Source organism: Ovis canadensis, chromosome 1 (assembly GCF_042477335.2).
Source record: "Ovis canadensis isolate MfBH-ARS-UI-01 breed Bighorn chromosome 1, ARS-UI_OviCan_v2, whole genome shotgun sequence".
Taxonomy (NCBI): domain Eukaryota; kingdom Metazoa; phylum Chordata; class Mammalia; order Artiodactyla; family Bovidae; genus Ovis; species Ovis canadensis.
This window is the reverse complement of record NC_091245.1, coordinates 233,001,269-233,023,556: the sequence shown is the minus strand read 5'-3', so window position 1 is coordinate 233,023,556 and position 22,288 is coordinate 233,001,269. Positions and strand designations below refer to the sequence as shown.

Below are 22,288 nucleotides of genomic sequence, written 5' to 3'. Positions count from 1 at the left end.
TTTCTGTCATCTACACATCCTGTTAAGATGCTCCCTCTTTAAATGAGTCCATACAAATGGGTATCCTTCAAGTGCTGGGGCATTGACAGCCAGCTATATTTGATTGCTCAGGTGTTTTAAAAATTGTTTTGTTTTCAACATGTATGACAAAGCAGTTCCAGAGTATTTTTTTCTTATTGTATATCTCCTTGCGTTTTTGATGGGGACAAAGTATAAATCTACCTTTGAGATAAAATGCTTAGATAAACAAGCTTGCATCTGTGAAAGAGGAATTAAAGAGGGAAAGAATTGAAAGCATGTCAGTAGTTAAAGAGAAAAGTTCATTGCCCTTTAAACTGAAACAGAAGGAAAAAACATGAAGGAAAGCCTTGAATAAAATTAAATAAATGCTGAAACTATACTCAGAAACACATCAAAACATGGCATTGTTTTCTTGTTATGTTGAGAATTGTGATAATATGGTATGATTCACAGTGGGTGTGAGTATGTGCATATGTGTCTGTGAACAGGAATTAAAATTAGACAGCCACAAAATGTTAAGATATTGGACATACTAAGCAAAGAAATGTATTCAGTCAAAGTAAACAGACAGAGTGTGACATGCTCTAAATGATGATGAGTAGATGAATTCTTTGCTGTCTGACCTGGAATATCAAGCCCCAGTCAGAAATAAGTGGACTGTATCTCCTAGAGAGGTAGACACTAGTTGCAGCCTGGGGAAAGAGGAAACATAAAAGCGGATCTAGATTTGCCTTACAATGACAGCTGCATATTAATCTAAAGAATTTCTAAAAAATCAAAAAGACATTTTTCAGCAAAATACACCCCTAGAGCCTCAATCATAAAACAGGAATAAGCTTGAAACAGGATTGATTTCATCTTAAAGGGAAAATTTCTTTGAAATGCTACCAACTGTAGTTGTCTTATTTGGTTTTCAATCCTATAACAAAATTGTGCCATATTGTGTCAAATAAGAAGATAATATAACAGCTTTAAACAAATTTTGTAATTATGGGTTCAATCAAAAGTGCATCAAATTTGTGTGTATTTGGGAAGCTATGCCATTGAATACTAAGCAGCTCGATATATCAACCTTTATTTTTCATTTCAGTTTTAAGACCTTGACTCTTAAAGGGTTAGATTTTCCCAGAAGACATTCCATGCATTTTAGTTGTTTGCTAGTCTCTTTAGAAAATGCTAGGTGCTGCCCTAGAGAGTTTAAGATATTTAGGCATGAATGAGATATCTGTGGTCTAATGCCTCTTTCGGTTCAATTCAGTTCAGTCGCTCAGTTGTGTCCAACTCTTTGCAACCCCATGAATTGCAGCACACCAGGCCTCCCTGTCCATCACCAACTCCCGGAGTTCACTCAAACTCATGTCCATCGAGTCAGTGATGCCATCCAGCCATCTCATCCTCTGTCGTCCCCTTTTCCTCCTGCCTCCAATCCTCCCAGCATCAGAGTCTTTTCCGATGAGTCAGTTCTTCACATGAGGTGGCCAAAGTACTGGAGTTTCAGCGTTAGCATCATTCCTTCCTAAGAACACCCAGGACTGATATCCTTTAGAAGGGATTGGTTGGATCTCCTTGCAGTCCAAGGGACTCTCAAGAGCCTTCTCCAACACCACAGTTCAAAAGCATCAATTCTTCGTCACTCAGCTTTCTTCACAGTCCAACTCTCACATCCACACATGACCACTGGGAAAAACCATAGCCATGACTAGACGGACCTTTGTTGGCAAAGTAACGTCTCTGCTTTTGAATATGCTGTGTAGGTTGGTCATAACTTTCCTTCCAAGGAGTAAGTGTCTTTTAATTTCATGGCTGCAATCACCATCTGCAGTCATTTTGGAGCAAAAAAAAAAAAAAAGTCTGCCACTGTTTCCACTGCTTCCCCATCTATTTCCCATGAAGTGATGGCACCAGATGCCATGATCTTCATTTTCTGAATGTTGAGCTTTAAGCCAACTTTTTCACTCTCCTCTTTCACTTTCATCAAGAGGCTTTTTAGTTCCTCTTCACTTTCTGCCATAAGGGTGGTGTCATCTGCATATCTGAGGTTATTGATGTTTCTCCTGGCAATCTTGATTCCAGCTTGTGTTTCTTCCAGTCCAGCGTTTCTCATGATGTATTCTGCATATAAGTTAAATACACAGGGTGACAATATACAGCCTTGACGTACTCCTTTTCCTATTTGGAACCAGTCTGTTGTTCCATGTCCAGTTCTAACAATCAATCAATCAATCAATCAATCAATCTAATCAATCAACCAATCTAATGCCTCTTTCATCAACCCCTAAGTACAGTTCTAACCTTTGGGTATCTTCACACTTCACTGGGACATCGTTCCCAGACTCATGAAAAACAAAGTTTCTTGTGCTAAGAGAAGAATAATTGAATCCAATTTGGTTTGATTTTTTATAAGACTATCTTTCTAGCATTTAGTGTCCTTTGAATGGAGAGGGAGAGAGAGTGATGAATAGGTTACAAAGGCGTAGATTTTCAGTGTGTCAGACAGGCCTGAGTTTAAATTCTGAGTGTCTAGTTCTTACAAACTTGGGCAGAGCATTTTCTTCTCCAGGTTTCAGTTTCCTCAATGTAAATTGGGGGAAATTTTATTACCTCTTTTCAAGGTTGTTGTGAGAATTATCTAAGATGATATGTACCAACTCACTCCAGTATTCTTGCCTGGGAAATTCCGTAGACAGAAGAGCATGGCAGGCTACAGTCCTTGGGGTTGCAGAAGATTTGGACATGACTGAGGGACAAGACAACAACAATGTATACCAAATACATAGCCTCAGGTCAGTCACATAATAGTAGCTCAATAAAATGGAGCTGTTGATAAAGACCTTGAAGTCATAGTTAACTAAAACTGAGTATCTGAGTAGGCTTGGCAAGAAATATGGGAGGTATTCTATTTAAGGATATTTTCTTTCACCTGCACCAAAAGCATAATAAATAACCTTGACTCAGTTTGAGAAGGCAGAGGATATGAGCACAGAGACTTGTATGACTCCACACCCTTTTATACTCTTCTTTCCAGAATTTTCTTTTGTCACTGAGTTCGTGTACTTAAATATTTTCACTATAGTTTTTTTTGGTATAAATTGAATGTGTGTTCCAGTTTTCAATTGAAAAAAAAAAGTAATACTGTAATAAAATACTGTTTTTCTCTCTTGCTAACATGTTTCCATGGAAGAAAGTAAATTTTGAAGCTTTCTATTTTCTTTTTTCTGTTTATTAAAAAAGTTCCCTGCATACAAAGTCTGTGGCAAAGTAAAGTTTATCCTTTATCTCTTAAGACTTGATTCACCTTAAATCTTTTTAAGGGCTGCATTATTGCATAAAGCAAACTGTGCTTGACATTCATCACACGAACCTTGAGGAATAAACAAATCACTCAAAACGGCCCAAGGAAATGTGGGCAGAAGTGAGAGGAAGAAACCAGAGCGGGCTCTCTTTCACTGAACACTCCTCCTACCCCACGGACTCAGGCAGCCTCACAGCAGATTTGTCAAGTGCAGGCCCCAGAATAAGGGAACGGAGTCATCAACCTAAGGTCACCTAACAACCAAGTGGCAGACCCGGGATTTGAACCCAGAGCTTACATCCTTTCCACCTGAGTCAAGTGCATTTGGATCTGGTTCAGTGGTGTAAAATAACAGTGTCCAAGGTTGATTCTCTCCCTCGAGCTCCACTGGAAAAGCTGTGCTCCTGTGGCTTTTAACGAGCAATGGGGAAGGTAAAGAAAAGAGCTTCTTTGCAGAAGCACTCTCAAAGTGTGGGCTCCAAACCAGTGGCATTAGCAATACCTGGAAACTTGTTAGAAGAGCAAGTTCTGGGGCCCCATCTGAGTCAGACACTCTGGGGAGGGGTCAGCAGGCTGTTTATTGTTGTTGTTATTTTGTTTTGGGGTTTTTCTTTTGTTGGAGTATGATTACTTTACAATATCGTGTTAGTTTCTGCTGTACAATGAAATGAATCATCTTCATGTATGCATATAAGCCCTCACTCTTGAACCTCCTCCCCATCCCTCTAGGTCATCACAGAGCACCCAGCTGAGCTTCTCTAGTAGCTCAGCTGGTAAAGAATCTGCTTGTAATGTGGGAGACCTGGGTTCAATCCCTGGGTTGGGAAGATCCCCTGGAGACGGGAAAGGCTACCCACTCCAGTATTCTGGCCTGGAAAATTTCATCAGCTGTATAGTCCATGGGGTCACAAAGAGTCAGACACGACTGAGCGACTTTCCCTCACTAGCTGTCTATTTTACACATGGTAGTGCATACATGCCAATCCTAATTTTCCAGTTCATCCCACCTGTGATTTAACGGGCTCTCCAAGGGACACTATGGGTGCCAAAGTTTGAGAACCACCGCTCTATAACTCTGGACAACCTGTCTTCAGAATAAGGTGCAAGACACACCCTTACTGTTTGCCTTGCCTTTTCAATCATGGCCAACAATTGAGCCCACCCTAGAAGGGTGGAAATGAGACAATTCCTGTGAACAGTGTTGAAAATGTTTCAACGTAGAACCCAATGTTAGCTTTTAATTTTTCCAAAAAGTAGTACAAAACACACTTTGTCCATTTCTGACAACAGCATGGAAGCCTTTTAATTAGTCCACCCTGGAGGAAATAGAGATGTGCTTGTTAAGTAATTGCTCTGATTACTGGTAGGCAGGGGTGTGCATTGTTTTCTGATGCATTTGTTGGGAGTGAGCAGTGCTACCAAACTGAAGGCTTCTTACAGAGGACGTTAACATAAAAGGACTCCAACAAGCCATGTTGGCGAGAGGGAGGTGGTGTTGATGGCAGGATCAGTCACAGAGCCAAACGCACACACACTCACAAATACCAGTTCACACTGTGCAGACTAATCAGTGGCCTGTATCTCAGGAAAGTGAGCATTAATATTCCTACTAGTTCCTGAAAGTTCAAAAAATATATCAAAGCCTGGTGCCTTCCCTCAAGTTCCCATTGCATGGAGTTAAATATCTACATTTCACTGAAGGTGACTTAGTCAGTGACAAGATGTAGAGATCAGGTTATAGGAATATAAAAAATTCAAGTGAACACTGTTCATAAGAGTGTCCCATCTTACTACAATGGGCATCACATCCTAGCACACATTCAAATCTGGCAAGGAGTCTGAGTAATAGTACTCACACTCTCAGAGTTGGAAAAGGATGCTGCAACTGTCTCCTCCCACTGTCTCCCCAACTAAACATCCCTGTCTTTAACAGCTCTGTCCCAGCATCATTTTTCTGAAGCTACCCAAGTAGAATCAGGTCTGCTGATGGGGCTCAGGCTGTTGGAGCCACACACAGAAAGTGAATGTAGACCCAAGTCACTGAGGCCAGTTTTGTGGTCCCCCAAAGCATACTATAAGGTGTGAGCAGGCCACACTAAGTAGCTAGACTTTTTATCTTTTAGTTCCAACTTCCAAGAATAATAATTTAATTAGCTTACTTCCATCAAGTCACCCTGGATGAGAAGTCTACTTCTGGCCCAAGCAGGGGCAGTCAAAGGCAACCTCGTCAGAGGGTCGAGGGAAGAGTAGAGTCTCTAGGAGACAAGGATGACAGGGCTGACTGAAACATTGGGTACCACACTGACTTAAATTTAGGTGTAGACATGTCCGTCTCCTCCTCTGGATCATGAGCATCATCACATCTTATGTATCTTAATAAAACCATATTTTAGTGGAATCTCAACCTGTTAGAGTGTAAACATGAACTCAATTTTTTAAAACTAGCTGTAGACTTTAGGATGAAAGCAAATATTTCAAATTTCCTCCTTGAAGGCTCAAGTAGAATTTCACTTTTCCAGTCCTATTGAGGTTACGTGTGGCTATGTGACTTTCTTCGGGTAATGAAATCTGCACAGAAGTAAAGATCACATCTGGCAGAAACCTTGACGGGGCAGTGCTTGTTCCAGCACAGCCCTGCCCCCTGCTATGAGGACTGTGGAAGCACGCCTCGAGACGGTGCAACATCAAGCTGGCTCCTTGAGTGACTGCAGTGAGTGAGTCCATGGCTGACCCACGAAAGAATACCAAACATGCATCATTAAGACACTGAGAGTTTGAGGTAGTTTGTGTCAAAGACAAATTCTGTACTAGACACTAAAAGATGGCAAGACAGATTTTATCTGAGCTAACGCAGTAGGGAAGAGAGATGTCAGTATCGAACTGAACTCAACCCCCACTACAGCAAAGACAACTGGAAAGACTTAGAGTCAATGGGCAGTCCACTCGTCCACTCGTCAGTGGATGGACGAGTGCTCAGAGAAACTTCACTAGACATCAAGGACGGGGGAATTCGCAATGAACTGGCTTGATGGGATTCTTTGTGAAAACTGGGCCCAGCAGGCCACAGTCAAGGTCTAGATGAGAAGGGGGACCTGACTGAGCTTGGCCAAGGAAGGACTTCTTGTCATTTGTCACCTCTGCCTAGATTCTCTCTGCCACTTTGTTAAGAAACTTTTCTTTTGAACCCTGGAAGAGTCTTCAAGAACTGCTATAACAGAATACCACAGACTAGGTGGCTTAAACCACAGAAATATTGTTTCACAGTTCTGGAGGCTGGAAGTGCAAGATCAAGGTGTTGGCAGGTTTGGTTTCTTCTGAGGCCTTTCTCCTTGACTTGCAGATGGTTCCCCCCGCCCCCGGATCCTCACATTGCCTTTCCTCTGCGCAAGTGCACCCTTTCTCTGTGTCCAAATTTCCTCTCTTTACAAGGATGCTAGTCAGATTGGATTAGGGCCTCATGATCTCTTTTAAATTTAATCACTTCTCTTGTTGTTTTGTCATTAAGTTGTGACTCTTTTGTGACCCCATGAACTGTATAGCCTGCCAGGCTCCTCTGTCCATGGAATTCTCCAGGCAAGAATACTGGAGTGGGTTGCCATTTCCTTCTCTAAGGGACTTTCCCAACTCAGGGATTGAACCCATGTTTCTTGCATCCCCTGCATTGACAGGTGGATTTTTTACTACTGAGCCACGTGGGAAGCCCAGTCACTCCTGTACAGGCCCTATTTCCAAATAAGTCACATTTGAAGTATTGGGTGTTAGGGTTTCAACACATGAGTTTGTGGGGGCAGAATTCAGCTCACAACAAGTCCAAACTTTTCTCTTTTTAATTTTCCCAGACCAGCCTTAATTCTACTCTCTCTAGTCTCCAGAATGTACTGAATACTTCCCTGCTCATGCCAGTCATCCAAAGGTGGGACCTTTTTCTGCTGTGGTCTGACCAGTGATGAGGACCACACATCTCTTACTCCCCTAGTTCCAAACCTTATTTTTCCATGGGCAAGAGTTTAACGCCTAAGTCACTCAACTGGCTCTTCTTGACCCTAGAACTTCTTTGGGGTGGCTTTGCTGTTAAATCTCTCTCATTTAATTGATTTTCTGAACCCAAACACAGAAGTTTATATTTACAGTTGTTTTTAGTTATAAAATACATGGTTATTATTATCCTCATTACATTTCCTCTTATTGTTTTTGACTTCTTCTTTATGACTTTAAAGTAGTTTTCAAATCTTAATGTTGCTGTCTTATATCCCTACTAGTCCTCTCAGCTGTATGTCCACCTCTGGTTTAATGAGGTTGCCTTCCATGCCTTTATCCAAGTTGTTGTGAAATATGCTTAGCAGGAAGGTCCAACAGAGTTCTAGGTCACACTTGGACAGCCCCTTGCAGGTTGACATCTGTCCATCAATTCACGTGTATAACAGAACACTGCTAAACTCACCACAGACCTGGGTTTGATCCCTGAGTCAGGAAGATGCTCTAAAGAAGGGAATGGCTACCCACTCCAGTATTCTTGCCTGGGGCCATAAAGAGACAGGCACAACTGAGTGACTAACACTTTCCCTTCTTTGAACTCACCATTTATCATCCAACCCACATTTGTCATCAGGAGTTGCTTTTTCCCCAGGGTCAAGGAAGCTGACATCCCCATCCTCTTGTATCTTTTTCTTGGGCTATTATGCACATGGTTTGTATACCACGATTTGAGCCACAGCTCCTTGGCTGCTAGAGATTTGATTTTTCTGTTGGTTCTGACCTAACAATCCCATATGTTCTGGATCCCGGTGGCTCAGCAATTACTCAGCTGAATCTGCCCAAGCAGAGCTTGCCCAAGGGGAACCCAAAGAGGGCGCCCCTGGGTAATCCTGAAGCTTGGGGAAGCCTCAGTTCTGACAGTAGACTGAGCGTTCTGAAGGGCTTTCCCTTCATCAGGGGTCCTTGGCACTGTATTGTGGCCATTCTCAGATCCACGTAAATAGAATAAAAAGCAGTCCCAATTTAATCTGCCGCTCCAGCCCCTGTGAGGACACAGCTGGTGAGAGTACGCTGACTGTATTCACAAGTCAGTCCCTTCTCTCCAGCCTTGCAATAATTTTGTTGTCTTTGTTATTCTATATCCTGCGGTGACTTCCCTGAGCGCAGTGAGTGATTAATTTAGCTGGTGTCACAGGCTACAACATGTTGATGTAAAGGGAAAAAGAAAGGGAAAAAGAAAAGTGTGGAAGGGGTGAAAGGCTGCTGCAGCAAACACACACAGAACCCAAGCTCCAGCCCTTGTACAAGATGCTCCAATGGCCAAAGTGACCCTGCTACATTGTTTTTGTGAACAGGAGTATGAACTTCTGAATGGTTGAGTTCCAAAATTCAAAGCCTGAAACTCTCCCGGGGCTCCCTCACTTCCCCCACTGCCTCTGAAACATCAATAGCTTTAGGAAATAATGAAAAACAAATCAGAAATAAAATCAGAACTTGAAAACCCATGGTTCTCTATGAAAAGGGCTTCTACTGTTCAAATGCTGGTTTATAAGAGAGTGAGATTTGGGATCTCGTATGAAAACAAACGCCAGGTTTTTCTGCAGTTTTGATGCCCAGTTTAACCTTTTATCTTTCTTGGCTCATGAAACTGAAAACATTCATGTGGCCACGAATTTGTGAGAACTCAAATTGTTCACCAGTCTAGGTAGAAGCTTATCTATACATACGGTCATTGATGCTACTGAGAGAGTTTATCAAGTGATAAACTCAACACAAGGTAGTTGCTGTCTTTTTCTTTTAACCGATATCATGAAAAGGGATTAACTTCATAATGGCTAAGCCACTGGTTTTTCCAGTGGTCATGTATGAATGTGAAAGTTGGACTGTGAAGAAAGCTGAGAGCCGAAGAATTGATGCTTTTGAACTGTGGTGTTGGAAAAGACTCTTGAGAGTCCCTTGGACTGCAAGGAGATCTAGCCTGGGTGTTCATTGGAAGGACTGATGCTAAAGCTGAAACTCCAATACTTTGGCCACCTCATGGGAAGAGTTGACTCATTGGAAAAGACTCTGATGCTGGGAGGGACTGGGGGCAGGAGAAGGGGACAACAGAGGATGAGATGGCTGGATGGCATCATCGACTCAATGGACATGGGTTTGGGTGAACTCTGGGAGTTGGTGATGGACAGGGAGGCCTGGCGTGCTGCAGTTCATGGGGTCACAAAGAGACACGACTGAGCGACTGAACTGAACTGAACTGAAATGAAGCCTATGATGGTGGCTCTGCAAATAATACAGTTTTCCCTATTGTGATCCAACTCCTCCCTTGCCATTTTGTAACCTGGCTTTTAAATATTGGGAGGTGGGAGGGAGGTTCAAGAGGGAGGGGACATATGTATACCTATACCTGATTCATATTGATGTTTGGCAGAAACCAACACAATTCTGTCAAGCAATTATTCTTCAGTTTAAAAAAATTAAAATAAATATTGGGTAAAGGGACTTCCCTGGTGGTCCAGTAGTTAGGACTCTGCTCCCAACGCAGGGGGCCCAGGTTTCATCCCTGGTCAGGGAATTAGACCCCGCATGCTGCAACTAAGACCCAAGGAAGCCAAATTAATAAATATCGGGTTAAAAAGAGAGAATAATTTAACAGTAAGCCCAGATTTTAACATTTTTATCCTTAAAATAATTTTAAAAGAAATAGCAGGGATAATTTTCACTAAAAAGTGATACAACTTCATTAAAGAAAATGGAAAATATCTTACAAAAAGACCCGAAATCTCACCATGCAGAGATAATCACTATTAACATGTTTAAGTCAGTATTTTTCAGGCACAAATGTATGTATGTGCCTGTATATAGGTGCTCAGTTCAGTTCAGTCGCTCAGTCGTGTCCTACTCTTTGCAACCCCATGAATCGCAGCACGCCAGGCCTCCCGGTCCATCACCATCTCCTGGAGTTCACTGAGACTCGCGTCCATTGAGTCAGTGATGTCATCCAGCCATCTCATCCTCGGTCGTCCCCTTCTCCTCCTGCCCCCAATCCCTCCCAGCATCAGAGTCTTTTCCAATGAGTCAACTCTTCGCATGAGGTGGCCAAAGTACTGGAGTTTCAGATTTAGCATCATTCCTTCCAAAGAACACCCAGGGCTGATCTCCTTCAGAATGGACTGGTTGGATCTCCTTGCAGTCCAAGGGACTCTCAAGAGTCTTCTCCAACACCACACTTCAAAAGCATCAATTCTTTGGCGCTCAGCCTTCTTCACAGTCCAAGTCTCACATCCATACATGACTACTGGAAAAACCATAGCTTTGACTAGATGGACCTTAGTCAGCAAAGTAATATCTCTGCTTTTGAATATGCTATCTAGCTTGGTCATAACTTTTCTTCCAAGGAGTAAGCATCTTTTAATTTCATGGCTGCAGTCACCATCTGCAGTGATTTTGGACAGTCATGTCCAAATCTTTGTAACTCCATGGCCTATAGCCTGCTAGGCTCCTCTGTCAATGGAATTCTCCAGCAAAAATACTAGAGTGGGTTGCCATTCCCTTCTCCAAGGGATCTTCTCGACCCAGGGAGTGGACCCATGTCTCCTGCACTGAGTTTACTCTGAGTCAGTAGAGAAGCTTTGTAGAGTCCTATACTTTATTCTAAAAATGAAATAATGTTGGACATACTAGTTTGCAACCTATATTTCTCTACTTAATAACTTGTAAACATCTTTCTTTGGTATTCAATTTTCTTCTACATTATTTTTAATTTCAGCACATTATTCATTTCATTGGAGGGTGGGGGTAAAATGATACATGTAATTAGTGACTCAGTCATGTCTGACTCTTTTCAACCCTATCGACTGGAGCCTGTCAGACTCCTCTGTCCATGGGATTCTCCAGGCAAGAATACTGGAGTGGGTTGTCATTTCCTTCTCCAGGGAATCTTCCCAACCCAGGGATCAAATCTGGGTCTCCTGCATTGCAGACAGATGCTTTACCGTCTGAGCCACCAGGGAAGCCCAAAATGACACATACTCTAATTTAATCTTAAAAATATGAGATAAAATAAAAATTACTGAAAGTTCTACAAAATTGAAACCACTGTGAATGTTTGTATGAACAGTCTTCTGAGAGCTCTCCTGTACAATATCTTGTGCTCTTCATTTTTTCAATGTGCTTTTAAGCATTTGGCAATGGAAAAAGGAGAAACTTGCATATTTCTACACATAGATGCTTGTCATTATTTTAAAGGGCTACATTACATTCCACTGTGCATATGTGCTAAATTGCTTTAGTCATGTCTGACTCTTTCACCCCTTGGACTGCAGCCTGCTAGGCTCCTCTATCCATGGGATTCTCCAGGCAAGAATACTGAAGTGGGTTGCCATGCCCTCCTCCAGGGGATCTTCCTGACCCAGAGACGAACCGGTGTCTCATTTTGTCTCTGCTTTGGCAAGCAGATTCTTTACCACTAGCGCCACCTGTAGTAGGTGCCAATATTTACAGGATGAGTACACCACTGATAAACATTTCAGCTGTGTATGTGTGCTATTCTAAACAATGTTGTGATGGACATCACTGAATTTTATTAGCTTGAACTTGAAAGATTACCTCTTTGTAGTAAATTATACATGCAGGTTTGCTGGGATAATAGCATACACATTGTACATCTTAATTACTAAAATGACTTTCAGAAAAGCACTCATTTTCATCTCCACTAAGGTGGGATAACTAATGCTCAACAACACCAAGTTACATTAACTTAAACATTTAATTTTGTCCCTCTTCTGGGTGAAAAACTAAATTTATTCACTTTATTGATTATTAGCATGATGGAAATCTTTTAATGTGCTGAATTTTTACTTCTGTGAATCATCTGTTCATGTCCTGTGCCTTTTTCATTGTTGGTCTTTTCTTTATTGATTTGTAAGAATATTTAGTCAATAATATTTACTTGTGATCTATCATTTGTCTTGTAAATATTTGTTAAATTTTGTTTGCTTTTAAATTTTGTTTGTATTTTTAACTGAGCCAAAGTTTACTTTTAATAGTAAGATTCTCAGTTTTTACGTATTTTCACCACATGATTAGAAATTATTTTCTGATCCAACATTATAAGAAAGTATCTCCATCTTAGAGGTTTTATTTTTTTTTTACTTTTAAAACTTTGATCCATATAGAATTTACTCTAGTATATTGAACTTTCTTCTAAATGGCCATCCAGTTGTGTCAATACTCTCTATTGGATAATTCATTTTCCCTATTAATTTGAAGTGTTACATTTATAAATTATATATTATAAATTCCCACTTATTTTTTAGAACTTGTTTTTATTGCAAAAATAATATATGCACGTGGTAATAAAGGGTGCAAGCATGAAAAATTATACAATACAAAAGTAAGTCTCCACCAACATTTTCCACTCCCTAGAGGAAGAATTTTCCCAGAATGTCATTCTAGGAATACACAAGCATAGATGTGTGTACATGTGTGAGACAGATGCATAATACATAGATGTATACATGTATGGGTATCCCATTTTATGTTTACATAAATTAGAGCTTTCTACACGTACTGCTTGGCACCTAGTTTCTCTTTTTTTAAACACTGTATCTTGAAACTCTTCATAAGATGAACACAGCTACTTCATTCTTTTTCATAACTGCATAGTATTCCATTGTGTGTAGGTACCGTAATTTGTTTAAACAAATAGCCTGTTTGTTGACAATTCTTTCAGTTTTCAATGACCAACAACCATATAATGAATATCTCACCTCATATTTCTTGCACATGTATACATAAAATGTGGGACAAATTCCCCAAAGTGTCAGCTGCCGAAAGAGTATATGTACCTGTATTTGGTAGATGTTACCAAACTGTCCTCTAAGGAGGGCTGCCTTACTCCATTCAAGCTGCCATGACAAAATGTCTCAACTAGGTAGCTTACAAACAACAGAAATTTATGGCTCACAGTTCCAAAGGCTGGAAAGTCCAAGATTAACTTTCCATCATGTTCAGGTGAGGCCCTCTTCCTTGTTAGAGACTTCTCATTGTATTCACACACGGCAGAAGTGGGCAAGGGAGCTCTTTGGGTCCTGTTTTACAAGGGCACTAATATCACTCAAGAAGGTGCCACCCTCATGACCTAATCATGTCCCCAAAACCATACCTCCTAATATTGCCACATGGGCATTAAGAGTTCAACATGAATTTTGGGAGGCCACAATCAGATCATAGCAAGGTACTCTATGTAGCAAAGTACATAGCAAAGTACATAGCAAAGTACAACTATGTACTCCTATCTACAGTGAAAGAGTGCTTAGATTCTGTCTCATTTTTTTTTTCTTTCTCAATCTGAAAATTGAAAAATGTTATCTGTTAAAGTGGATTTATTTTATTATTAGTGAGAGTGGGAGTCTTTTCATGTACTTATAAACCTTTATTCTTAAACATGAATTCATGTTCCTATTTCTTATAACATTGAAAGAACTCTTTATATATTGAGAAAATTAATCGTTTGTCAGTAATATAGTTTAAAAATGTTTTTCTGGTTGGTCATTTGTCTTTTGACTGTACTTACAATGATATTTTTGCTGTGTATAAAATTTAATTTTTAGGTAGTAAAATCTATTAACCTTTAACTTTATGGCTTCTGGGTTTGTTTTCTTGCTTCGAGAGGCTTCCACCATTTCAAATTATAAACAAACCTTACTGTTTGCTTCTAGAATTCCTATGTTTCATTTTTTTATGTTTGTCTTTGAGTCACCTTTCTGTTAAGAGGGTGATTGAGTATATTCGCTTTTAGCCTTTTCCCAGATGTATAGATAGTTGTCCCTAAAACTGTTTATTTAAAAATCATTTTTCCATTGATTTTAAATCATGGGTTTGTCATATATGAAATTTTAATATAAAGCTAGGTCTATTTCTCAAATCTGTTCTATTGGTCTAAATTTTTAGTCTGTGCTGACAGTGCGCAGTTTTAATTATTATAGTTTCATAATACATTTAATATGTGGTACTTCTTCATCAGTAGTCTTCTATTTTTTCTCACTACTCTTGACAAATTCCTAAACAAACAAGAAATGTTCCAGGAAAATAAAAGAAACTTTATTGGGATTTTTATTAAAACTGCATCAAATTTATCATCTTTCTGCCTATTTACTAGGTCTCCTTTCATGTCCTTTACTACTTGTTGGGTTTTCTTTGCAAATTTCCTGCACATTGCCTGTTGAGCTTAATTTGAGATATGTAATGGGCTTTGCTGCCTTGTGAATGGGATAATTTCTCCCCTTAAAGTTTCTTTCAGATATTGTTTGTCTATTTAAAGTAAACTTATATGAGATTTTTTCCTTTTCTCACTTCAATATTGATATTCTTACTTTTATGGAGAATTCAGATATATAACCACCACATTATCAAAATGAATTGTGCATATGACCCACTCCAAACCCCAACCGGGTGTGAACTGATCAAGAAATGATAGGAAACACTTACCAAGTATGTTGTTAAAATAAGATAATGGACAATCAATTTAATCTTCAGGTAATTGTACAGTTTTAGAGGGTTTTCTAATTTAACATAAAAGCAAAGGACAGTGTCATTCTTAGCAGAGGACAATAACTTCATGTGAATCAATGCTGGTGACCAGCACACTATGAACATTTTGTCACTGATTCCTGCCCCCTCTTCCCTTTCTTCCTGTCTGTGTCAGAGATGTTTTCTCTTAATGCATTCAAAAGGGCTATTTTGGGATTTGAGTCACCTTTTCTCCTTGTGTGTCTGCAACAGACACAATCCATCAACCTCCTATCATACGCAAAAGAAAAAAAATCCACTCTCCAAGATAGCCCGGCGGTCATTTGGTGCTGTGTCTTATCACAAGGGCTGGGCCCAGATTCTCTGATGTTTCTGAGTGTGAATTCTCAGCCACCTCGGATGCCCACATTTGGTGCCCTGCCTGGCTCAGTTTAGAACAAAACACTTTTCCTGACAAGTTGTTTGGTGCTGATTATATTTCAATTAGCGGGTTTGTAAAAACCCTGCAGAAACCCAAAGAACAGCCCTTCACAGGTTCTGTTAAGAAGCCATATGAACTAGGGCAAAATTATTGCATCATGGACAAAGAGGCTATGACCATGTCATAGATCTTTATATCAATAACTGAAGTTGTAGATGCTAATTTGGCTGTGTTAGTAAACAGACTTCACTAATAAAGAGAGAATAAAGAAAAAGAGAATTTTTTTTTGTTATTATTCAACTGGCTGGGGGAGGCCTGCTATTAAGTTGAGAATTTAAGAAATGCACTTGCATAATAATTAATCTTGATGAAAAGGAAACTCGACCTTTAAGCTGTTGTTAGACTGTCTTTTTTTGAGGAAGCAGCTGCCCCACTCCTAATTTACAATAGCTCTACTACCTGATACGTGAGCAGATTGGAAAAACCTCGAGGTAAACCATACTGTTCCCTAAATTGCAGCCTCATGCAGCCGACTACTTGCTTCCCAGGTGGCTCAATCCACCAGCCAATGCAGGAGATGCAGGAGACGTGGGTTTGATCCCTGTCGGGACGATCCCTTGGAGGAGGGCATGGCAACCCACTCCAGTATTCCTGCCTAGAGAATCCCATGGGCAAAGGAGCCTGGCGGGCTACACAGTTCATGGGGTCACAGAGAGTCCCACACGACTGAGCGATTGAGCGCACACGCATGCACACACAGCTAAACCATCTACTTGACATCTGCACCCAGTTTTAACAGGACTAATGCTGAGCTTCCCTCTTCTCCCACACCTGCTCCTCCCATAGTCTCCCACCCAACAAACACCCTTTATGCTTGATGTTCTCTCGCAGCCCATACCTAATCCATCAACAAATCAGGGTGGTTCTTCTTTCAGACTCTCTCCAGCATCCAAACAGTCTTCACATCCACACTGTTACTACTTGAATCCCAGGCATCATCATCTCTTCCTGGCTGCTAGGCTGTTGCACTGGCCTCCCAAGTGGTCTAGTGGTCTATTCTCACCAAGCAGCCAGAGTGGTCCTATAAATACTAAAAGTATGTCCATTATTCCTGTGCTCAAAACCCTCCAGTGGTTCCCCATGACACTTACTGAAGTGAAGTGAAGTCGCTCAGTCGTGTCCAACTCTTTGTGACCCCATGGACTGTAGCCTACCAGGCTTCTCTGTCCATGGGATTTTCCAGGAAAGAGTACTGGAGTGGGTTGCCATCTCCTTCTTTAGGGGATCTTCCCGACCCAGGGATCGAACCTGGGTCTCCCACCTTGCAGGCAGATGCTTTACCCTCTGAGCCACCAGGAAAGCCCTCAAGTAAAAGCCGATGTACTTCCCAACTTCTGCAGAACCCTTAGGCTCTGCCCCCGTCACCTCTCTACCACCCCACCCATCCCTTCACTACCTTCACCCCAGACAGCTCACCAACCACCCTGATGTTCCTCACACACACCAGGCACACCCCCACCTCAGCCTTTGTGCTTGACCTCCTTCTCCTCCAGGTTTCCCATGGCTCAGTCTATCACTGCCTTAAGGTTTTTACTCAAATGCCATTGTATCATCACATCTTTCCTTGGGTATACTGTCTCAAATTGCAACCCCATACTCTCACTTCTACCTCTTCCTTTCTTTATTATTCTCCTTAGTTTTCAGCACTAACGTATTTCCCGTTTTATTTGCTCATCTATTGCCTGCTGGGGTATGAAGTCTTGGAAGGCAAGGGTTTTGTCTAACTTGTACCCCTTGCACCCAAAATAGAGTCTAACACATTGTAAGCTTGACAAATATTTGTTGAATAAGTAAATGAATGAATGGACAGTTGAGAGCAAGGGCACAATAAAATTTTAACATTAAACTTCAACAATATACTATTTTTTCAAGTCTTAAATTAGACACTTGAAAGGCTGACTGATAAAGCATATGTTACCCATGGACAGAAGTGCCTGGTGGGCTATATAGTCTATGGGGTCACGGAGTCGGAGGTGACTGAGCGACTAACACTTTCAATGCCTTTTTATCACTTGAAAAAATACAATCAAAGCTTCAAAGTTTTAATGATCAACTGCTACCATTTCCTGTTGTTTTATATTTCCATGAAGACTCCAAAGGGCAAAGGAAGCTGGGTGGTTCTCAGCTTAAACTGAAGATTTCCCCATTCTCATTATAATATGTTGTCACTGATGGAGACAACAGTGTTCAGTGTTATTCTTTCAGGAGGTAGGAGCCTGAGGAAGGCTTTCATTGGGCCAACTTAACCCTGAATATAGTGCTATTAATCATAAAAGCAAAATCCCAGGCATTGCAGATTAGCCTGGTTCAAGTGAAGTTACCCTAAAGAGAGACTGGTGTCAGCAGGGCTAAAATCATTTAGTACCGACTTGCAATGATATTAAATCTAATGTAAAGAAGAGACCAGAATGATGTAACTTAGTGTTTTCCTGGTGGTGCATCTTAGGGATCCACAGCCTACATGATGCAACTTGCACAGGGTCTCTACTCATCAGACCTTATGGTTTGACTGTCTCAGTCACTTGAAATTTTACCTCTGACTCTTTCTATTGATTTAAGTCATCTACTCATTAAGCACACACCTTAAAGTGAAGTGTTGTTAGGTGAAAGCTAACTTGTACTCATTACACACACTGCTGTTATTTTTATATAGCCAATTTGGGTTTTGTTTTATGTTGCCCCTCAGCTAGTAGTTCATTCTGTAATGGATCTCTAAAAATTAGAAAACCAGCAACCCATATATAAAGCCAGGTTACTTTAATATTCAACAGTAGACTATAACCACGCAGGAAAAATAAACTTTCTTCTAAGGCTAGCTGACTAGTCAAAGGAGAGCAGGGAGGGTTTTGCAAGGATATTCCCAGATTAGATGCTGCACAAGTCACTTCACTTGCACTCTATGATTTAGACATGTGAATAGGACTTGGTACCTAGAATTTCTCTGCAAAGAGCAAAAACATATATATAAACTCTTTTAGTATGCCTGATTTTATTTTTTCCTTCTCAAAAAGGCTCTCTAGCACAATTCCCACATAGGAAGTTAGTACCTCTAATACCAAGCAAGTTCCATGTAACGAACTCCAGAGGTTTGCATATTTACATCGCAGTGTAAAAATGCAAGTATAAATCATGTACATCCATGATTCATCCTACAAAGCAATTTTCCAGTTTCACTGGTCCATGGGTCACTTTCTTAAAATAGTGGTATCTGAAGTATAAGATACCAATTCCTCACTTGGATGTGGGTAGGGAGATATGGAGTATGAAGGACGGCTAATGAGAAAGGCATTCTGTTTCACAACGTATAAATGTTGGGAGAGATAGGAGAAACATTCACCCAGCATCAGGGCTCTATGTTTAGTTTTGTCCTGCCTTTATTTTTAACTACATTTCAAGGCTGTTGTGTTGAAAGGGAAACGTTTGAACACTGTGTCTCATCCCATGTGGAACCCTATGCCACGCAGGTGGTGTCACAGAATTCCGCTGTCTGCAGACAGAATATTTTTTATACAGGGTCCCACAGAAAGTGCTTTCAGGCAACCCAGATCCTGATCACTGTAGGCAGGGCCTCATTATCTACCTCTAGTAATAACTAGCAAAATATTATAGTCAGGCTTACAATTCAGAACAGTGTTTTCCACTCTGCCAGATTGTGAATTAACATAGCAAGATCAGTATTTTTAAGTAATATACAATAGAATAGAAAAATATGAAAGAGTGTCATATGTAGTAGGAACAAATATTACTTCACAAGGGGTGTGTGTGTGTGTGTGTGTGTGTGTGTGTGTATTGGGTACTGATAGGAAAGTGCTTGCTTATTGTAGGTTGCAGTCCAAAAGGTTTATAAGACATTTATGGCAAACTACAAGTATTCAACAATATTTCTGTTTTCTCCTTTGTGGTAACATGAGTATATCATTTAAGCCTCTTCTGTAGTTAGACGAACCCATATGACTGAGTTTTGGCAAAGGGAATGTGAATAGAAGTTCCATACATTCCTTCTAAACTTTGCCCATAAATATTTCCCAAATGTGACCCTTGCTTTCCCCCAACATGTAACTGAATGGAGAGGATCTTCCATGAAAAGGGAGGAATATGGGGCCCTGAAGGTACATGTGGAAGGCATCTTGCTCATCAATTCACACTGAACTATGAAGTGGGTAAAAAATAAGCCTTTTGTGTTAAGCCTTACAACCAGGAGTTCGTTTGTTATAACGTCTAGTTTTACTTATTCTCACTAATGCAGGATGATAAAAGGATGAACACCATGGCAAGATGTTCCGCTCTCCTGCCTCTGGTTCTATTCTAGGTTCTTTAAAATCTGGCACCCAACAAATGCTATGTTCCACATTCACAAAGCGCATGTGAGGCTTAGCTTTCCTCTCAGGTTCTCTGCACTTCTCTCCTTTAACTATAACTAAAACTCCCAGTCGGACCTTGGCTTTCTGCTCCATTTTACATTCAGACCTTTGGCTCAATGTCTGTCAGTCACTGAGTCTCAGCAAGCCTCTAGGACCTATACCATAGCCAGCCCTTCCCCACCAACCTCCTGCAGATCCTTGTCCATGATCTGTGATCCATTTCAGCCTTAGGGTCCAGGTAATACACAACAAATAAAATTTATTTCTGATAAAAATTCACTTCATGTGAGAACATTCTATTTACAAGAGAGGAATTTGAACAATTTCAAAAATAACTATGAGTAACAATAGCTAGTGTGTACTGAGGGCCTACTATTAGGCATACATTATTCCTAAATCTCACCAAAATCCAGTAAATATTGTTATACCCACTAAAAGAGGAAGAGACTGAAGCTCAGAGAGTCTGGGATTGTCCTAGGTTATACAGCTCTTATTTGGACTTGAACTCACTTTTGTCTGATGACCAAACCCACACTCTCATTCCTGATGGCAAAAAAGAACAAATGTCTAATAGTGAGAAGTTTAGATTGCTATACATTGAAGAGGCTTCTTTTGAGCCCTCTGATCACCCCTGCATAAGAAGGTACCTGTTTGTAGAGGTCATGCTGTGTACTGAGCCACCTTGGACTTTTAGTTTACTTGTGGTTTTTGGGAAACGAGGGTGATCAGAACTAAAGTAAAGAGCTCCAGGGAGATTGCAACCACATTCTCTGTACATGTGGCAAGAGAACATTAATCTCCCAACTAAATACCATGCCAGCTCAGCTCTCTGAAGTTTGGTCAAGGAGCTGGAATCTGACAGGAGTAGATGAGACCATTTGAGACTTATTCCTTTATAAAGAGAAGTGGCCAGGTACGCCTTCAGACAAAAATCTAAACCAATGGTTTTTTAGAAGGATGCTCATGACAACCCACTGGGGAATGGGAAGAACATATAACAACTTTTCCTAGCGTAGTAATTCCATTTTAAAATAAGACATTAGTTAAGTGTTTCTAACATCTAATGAATAGACTCATACCAGTACTCTCCTCCATTCCTATGTCACACCAGACAAGCAACACTGCAACATGTCCTGAGGAAAAGTGGCAGTTCCATGCTTGAGAGCTGAGCCCATATTAATTCTTTCCCTTTTTTGTTTGCAACCCAGTTCAGTTTACATGGCCCTGTTTAAGTGCATTTATTCATTATGTTATCTGGTTGCATTAGTTAGGGTTCTCCAGAGAAACAGAATCAATAGGATATATAGGGCTACATATAAGGAGGTTTGGGCTTCCCAGGTGGTGCTAATGGTAAAGAATCTGCCTGCCAATGCAGGAGATGTGAGGGATGTAGGTCTGATCCCTGTGTCGGGAAGATCCTCTGGAGGAGGGCAAGGCAACCCACTCCAGTATCCTTGCCTGGAGAATCCCATGGACAGAGGAACCTGGCAGGCTATAGTCTGTGGGGTCGCAATAATCGGACACAACTTAGTAACCAAACTACTACTACTACTATATCATGAGAAAAACATGACACTTTATTCTAATATAATAGACATTATCAAGACTCTTCAAAATATGGACTCATTCACCATCATCAATGATGCACTTCAACCCAAGTATACATTGTCCTTTGAGACAGTCACTACTGAAATGCATGCAGATAAAGAAATTAGGGCTGCTGCTCCACAATTTTTTACTGATAACACCTGGCCAAAAAATCTGGAGAACATTGAATCTGGCCCATCCTAGGGCAAGTCCCACAATTCAGGAGTTACTAGTAGATACTGAAAGGCTAGATCCAGACTTCGATGGGGGTACTCCTGGGCCTCTGATGTTACACCTCTCCACCCCTGTCTTTGAGCCTCCAGAGCTGCACCAGCACAACCTTAATTGCCTTTGTAAACACAGGCAAAATCATTTTCAGCTGCCTGGGACTCTCCTGGGCAGATTTTGCTTTCATCAGACTCTTGCTGTTCTCCATCAAGCTTGGTTGGAATGATTCGGCCTTGATTTGGATTCAGAAGCTTCATGCACTTACTGCTCTAAGCAAAATTTAATCAAAATATTTATCTCAATAATTTGGTCCAAAAGTTTCCTCAAATTAACTAAGGCAAAACCGTTCAGCCAGGTTACTGCAGAAAGCCCTAGAGCGGGACAGAACTGCAGGGGGGAGGGAAAAAAACGGGTGTAGTCGGGAAAGGAGGCCACATGCTGACTAGATGCAGTCAAAAGTATATACAACATTTATTAGCTAAAGTACCATGAAAAGCATTCTAATCAGTTGATTTCCTCTCATTAAATGTTAATTACTTCATATAAGCTTCCTGTGTAGGAAAGTATCAAGTACTTAGCAGGCATTAGGAAAGAGGCGGGTCACGCAGGGAGTCTGGGAGACAACAGACACTGGAGCAATGACATTGTTACCTTGCTGGGTGACATTTTTGTTTGAGGCATATGTGAGCTTCTTGAGAAGGATCAGAAGGCCTGCAAGAAACAAACAGAGATTAGAATTTTCAACCTGGTAATGAGTCTCTGAAACAACATTGGGTGAGTTTTAAAAAACACACTTAATGGGATTAGCTTCTG

General features: G+C 40.7%; 1 protein-coding gene across 1 annotated transcript in view; it reads right to left on the bottom strand.

Annotated features, from left to right (window-relative positions):
• LOC138424570 (uncharacterized) overlaps window positions 1-22,288 on the bottom strand; it is a 404,438-nt gene that overhangs the window by 169,411 nt on the left and 212,739 nt on the right. The window contains exon 2 of the mRNA XM_069561725.1: window positions 22,127-22,186. Coding sequence (XP_069417826.1) covers window positions 22,127-22,186 — 60 coding nt within the window. The remainder of the gene's footprint in view (window positions 1-22,126; window positions 22,187-22,288) is intronic.